The 5,233-nt window shown below is 45.9% G+C and overlaps 1 protein-coding gene across 4 annotated transcripts; it reads left to right on the top strand.

Annotated features, from left to right (window-relative positions):
* The first annotated feature begins 264 nt into the window (after positions 1 to 264).
* LOC135372510 (uncharacterized) lies at positions 265 to 1,970 on the top strand. Of its 4 annotated transcripts, none has more exons than XM_064606116.1 (7): positions 265 to 311; positions 464 to 524; positions 779 to 917; positions 986 to 1,072; positions 1,265 to 1,368; positions 1,475 to 1,697; positions 1,802 to 1,970. In XM_064606116.1, exons 2-7 carry the CDS (start codon positions 510 to 512, stop codon positions 1,861 to 1,863), a joined length of 630 nt encoding a protein of 209 aa, XP_064462186.1. In that variant the 5' UTR covers positions 265 to 311; positions 464 to 509; the 3' UTR covers positions 1,864 to 1,970. The 4 variants fall into 4 exon arrangements, with proteins under 4 accessions (XP_064462186.1, XP_064462185.1, XP_064462184.1 ...); XM_064606115.1 differs by having other exon boundaries at positions 270 to 311; positions 393 to 524; XM_064606114.1 differs by lacking the exons at positions 265 to 311; positions 464 to 524 and having other exon boundaries at positions 545 to 917; positions 1,265 to 1,344.
* Positions 1,971 to 5,233: the final 3,263 nt, after the last annotated feature.

Here is a 5,233-nt window from a genome sequence, read left to right as displayed (position 1 = left end):
ACTCTAATTTTGGGCTGATACAGTATAGCACCGTTACAGCAATTACTTCTAAGCTGCTTGTGAAGTACGAGTTCTTGTACAAGTTTGTTTCATGCACGAAAAATTAATTTGCCCAATAAGTTCCTGCAAACAATGCATTATGTCATTTATTCAGTGACGTGATTGTATACGTTGTGGAAGACAAAGAAGGGGCGCTGAGCGCGCTTATCAGAGAGGCTTGATAAGGCGCGAGCGCGATTGGGAAGTCTCTTTTGCTTCCTGGTTCTGGACGGCAGCTGTGTGAAGGGAGCAGAGCGCTTTTTCCGAAGAATGTAAGTTAACATTCTGCAGGACAGTAAAGGAGGTGTTGATTGATTTTGTGTCTGTGTCTCTCGGTGCGGTGGTTTCGGTAGGAGACTGGTTGGGTTCTACCCCAAGTGGGGTCTAGGGGGCGGAATCCCACAACGTGTAAATTATCTTGCAGTCCTTCGTCGACCGAGCAGCAGAGCACTCAGTTACATGAGTAACACATGTATGTACACAAGGTAAGTTTTCTTAAGTTAGATGGTGATGAAATATAAATATATATATATATATATATTGTGGGCAGCTTGCATAATATAAAGAAAGAGATCTGAGTTGGTCATTAAGACAACATGTAAACAGCACAACTGGAGCCTTACAAAATGAGGTGGACTCCATTTATGGAGCTTAGCACGCTGCGTTTTTGCAACAACAGCAACCTGCCACATGCATGATGTCTCGCTGTTTAAATTGTTTAAATCTGGATGACAACCAGTCAGCACAGCCTCAGCCAAATCATGAGTTGCTGGATCAAGGGACCACGGCTGCCATAACTTCAAGTGATGCACTTGAAGGTTCGTCCTCAGCAGGAACTAGTCAAGCTGCAAGAGGAGCAGCTGAAAACCTGCTGAGAGGTGGGTGTACGTCTCTTTTAATGTGTTTTGTTTTGATACAGAAATTATCTTATCTTATTCCTCAATAGACGTGGCTAGTACATCAAATGCCGGAGCACCTTGTGGCAGAACACCCACAGCAAACAAGGGGGCCAAGGACAAAGTGTTAAAAAATGGTAAGCAATTGCGGCGACGTATGCTATTTTGTGTAAGTGCACACAGGACCGATTAGTATTTTTGTTGTCCCATGGTTCCTTCTTGCCAAGCTCGAAACTCTGCTAAATATTATGAGTGGTGTGCTTCCGATGTGCATGTAGGGCAAGAAATTGCTTATAGTTTCCCACTTAGTTTCCCGCTGCTTACTATAGGTGAAACACAAGGCAATCCAGAGAGGGGCGTGTCCGCCACAGTTGGTGTACCCCCATTCACAGAAATGATGAATGGTCGAGTGGGTATCTTACCTATCTACGCAGTTAAGTGGATAAGTATACACATATTAATCTGATGTGTATTAGTCAGTCACAGCATACTGTTATGAAGGTATATAAAAGTGGCATCAACTTCTTTTATCATTGCAGTACCACGTCAACAATGGATATACTATTGCTGGGACAGCTGCCCTACGGGTCTTAAAGAATAGTAGACTAACCCTTGTTGCCAAGGATATGGCCCAGGCACTCTGGGGAAATGCAGTGCTGTGTGAGAGGAGTTTTGGGGGGAGAGTAGCTCCAAGAGATAAATGTAACCCTGGCATATTGCCAAGGAAAGAATTAACCCCGGCGAAAGTCAACCGCGTTATTGGTAAGCTTTTCATTTTGCGAAGGTACCAAAACCATGCATGATATGACCATACTAGCATAGTACATGCAGCTCTCATGTCCCCCCCCCCCATTTTCTTTCTACAGAAACAGAGGCACACTGGGGCAAGATGCGTCACGTGACGTCGCAGACACAATTACGAATATAGGCTCCATTTTAAGCGGTAAAATCCAAGACGTCCGCAAGGCAGCAAAGCGTAGTTTATTGAAAACCAATAATTAATAAAAACAATAAAGAAACAGTGTACCTTCACAACTCTTTGCGTGTATAGTCCTTATTTCAAGCTCGACAAGCAGCAGCAACCTGAAGGACCGTAACTGGGACCACTTGCAAGTGAAACCTGTTCACTACTATCGTAACTTCCCTCTTCTACAAATTAATGGGTTTCCCTGTGACAGTTTGGAAGTACAAGCGAACCTCCTGGGTGAACACTTTCAGAGCGTGTCGAGTTCAAGACACTACAGTAAAGAGTTTTTGAAGATTAAAGCAGCTAATGAAAAGAAAAGTATATCTGCTGGTCGTGGTGAGCGTTTCATACACATGTCCTACATAATATAGCTCACATCACATGCTTCAAGTCCACGAGCAATACCTCGTAGGGCGGTACTGCTGCTTTAATCAAAGCTCTATAATGGACTTGACCATGTAATCAACCAACTCATATTTCATGTCTCTTACCCTGAGTTGTTCGAGCACCATGGACTTTGGAAAATACTTTGCTCTTTCAGCTGTGTGTAAATATGCAAGGCTGTGCAGCAGCATGATTTTCTTTCAAGAATGAGGAGGAACTTCGGCTGTTCGGGAACCAGTGTCATCCGCCTCCTTTCAAGGAAAGGGACGAGCACGATATCGACCACCAGGCCCTGCAACTGGTGTGAGCCCCGTTCGCGATGGACACCACAGCATAGTCTATGCAGTGTACAGGAGTGCACAAGAGCACTGTGGAGCACTATGCAGTCTACCGAACAGAAGTTTTACTACTGTGGTACAGGATGGCCACCGCGCATAGTTTATATAAACTGGAAGTATTGTCATCTAGAACACTCTCTCACTCTATATTTTTTCTCTGTCTCACATCCTATGTGCCATCCCGCAGACTCCCACAGACACAAGTCGGAACAAGATCCGTAGTATAACTCTTATTTTGAGGAACAGCTCAATACTGGAAAATCCGGACTTGGAAGTACTGCTGCTCTATCGTGATGTCGCCAGTTTCAGCTTTGCTCCAGAAATAACAGTAACTTTGTTAACGAAAGGAAAGTAACTTTGTGGCATACCTCCAGACTGAAATTCAGAAAGGAATGCCAGGTACCCAATGCACCTCTGAAGCCAAAAATTTGCTTCCCTGCGCATTATCCCCAGTTCGTTATGCAGATTGCGCCACCCAGTCAGTGTTGTTCTATCAGATTTCAGTCTATGCACTAAAGTTCCAAGAGAGTGGCATGCAAGATCAAGACCTTCAGAAATATATGTGGCACACTGGAGTGTACAGCAGTATTTTAATTTTTTCTTTGGTGAAGAGTTGAGGACGTCATCTGCCACACTTGTCAAAGCAGAAGACATGCATGAGCGTGCAAACCGATGATTGCTCTCCGTGGTGTTAAGTACCAAGAATGGCGCAGTTGCTAAGTATTTGACCATATGGGGGATGTACCGATTTCCGAGAATGATAATGCTGATGAATTTTTTGTCTTTTTGTCTTTTGTCTTTTTGTCTTTGAGGGGTCTTTTTTGTCTCATTTCTAACTTTCGCCAACATTGACTTCTAACTTACTCAGTTCTCTTCCCGCACTAGTAACATATGACCTTACCGTCATGATGCTGTGGCACTGCCCTGTGTTTCCTTGTGCATTACTCGGGTCTGAGTATTGTGGTAGACGCAAGCAAAAGACTAAATTGAAGCCCGGCACTGCGGGGAAAGTTGAGGACAGTCGCTGTTTTCATACACTCGTCACTGTCTATCGTTAGGTGTCACGGAGAATTTGCTGTTGCCTTCTGTGCATGTTTTTGACTTAATAGATGTTGCCTATAATCTTTTCAGATGCATCGACAGTACAAACGGGTACGTGAACGTACTTACGGTAATGATGAACTCGCCAGTGCAGTAGCGGCCATAAAGAACGGGATGTCCTACCGAGAGGCGGCTAGTGTTTTCTCCATTAAGAATGCAACCCTTGAGAGATACGTTAAACGTTCAAAAGAGACGCCTCTTGTAACAATTGTGGATCAGGGAAGACCTCCTGTCTTTTCACGAGAGCAAGAAACCCACCTCGTCTCAAGGCTGCTCCAACTGGCCGAAAGAGGATTTCCCCTGACATCAAAAGATGTTCGCACTGCAGCGTTCAAGCTTGCTGTGTCTCTTAACTTGAATCATCCATTTCAAGAGCCTGGTGCTGCTGGACGAGACTGGCTTCGAGGATTCCTCAAACGGCACAAGAATCTCTCAATTCGTCAGGCTGAGGGATTGTCACGGGTTAGGGCGGCTGGTTTGACAAGGGAAAGAGCGAACGGCTTTTACGACCTCCTGGAAAAGGCTTTGGAAGAGATGAACTTACAAGGTTACCCCCAACTTATCTACAACATGGATGAGACAGGGTGTCCAATGAGCAACCGTCCGCCGAAGGTGGTCACAAAAAAACGTGAGAAGACAGTGGTCACAAGAACACTGAATGAGAAGGGCGAAAACGTGACTGTCATTGTGGTGCAATGCGGCGGGAACGTACATTCCTCCCATGGTTGTGTTTAAGGGGAAACGTTTATTGTCAGAGTTCAACGCAGGCATGCCAAATGGGGACTCGGGATACAGCAACGAAGAGATTTTTTTGCAGTGGCTGAAGCACTTCCAGGCTTACCGACCTCAAGGCCGAACTCTCTTGATCTTGGATGGCCACATGAGTCACACTAAGGACATAGACGCCCTGAACTACTGCATAGAAAACGACATCGCCATGTTATGCCTCCCAAGTCACACAACGCATGCCCTGCAGCCACTGGAGACGTGCTTTTTCAAGCCATTTAAGCACACCTACCAGCAGCTTCTGAACCAGTGGGTGCACTTTCATCCAAACGATGTGTTCACAAAATTGAAGTTTGGTCACATTTTGGGACAGGTATGGACATCTGTAGCGATCCCTGCTAATGCTTTAAGCAGCTTTGAGGCCAGAGGAATTTTTCCCTTCAACCGACTGCGTGTGCCGGATCACAAATTTGCTCCTGCGCAGCTGGATGAACCCTCCACTAGCTCCGCGCTGCAAGGTACGCCACGTCCGGAAGACAGCCGGAGCAGAGAGCGTGCAGGCGATGCGTCGTCGTCGCCTGCGACTTCTGCACCTGCTGAGCCAACGACCCCACCAGATCCTGCGATATCTGCGAGGCAGGTAAATCCCTTCACCAGCGAAAATTTCCAGGCAGGCAGGTCGGAGCCGAATGCAGAGTAGCTTTGTAGTCACATGCCCTGAAAATGTAAGCGAAGCCACCCGACGGAGGGACAACAGAAAACGGGGTGAAAAAAAATGATGT

The sequence above is a fragment of the Ornithodoros turicata genome, unplaced genomic scaffold (genome assembly GCF_037126465.1).
Source record: "Ornithodoros turicata isolate Travis unplaced genomic scaffold, ASM3712646v1 Chromosome15, whole genome shotgun sequence".
Classification (NCBI taxonomy): domain Eukaryota; kingdom Metazoa; phylum Arthropoda; class Arachnida; order Ixodida; family Argasidae; genus Ornithodoros; species Ornithodoros turicata.
Note: the sequence above shows the minus strand (reverse complement) of the source record. Positions and strands in the feature narration are given on the sequence as shown.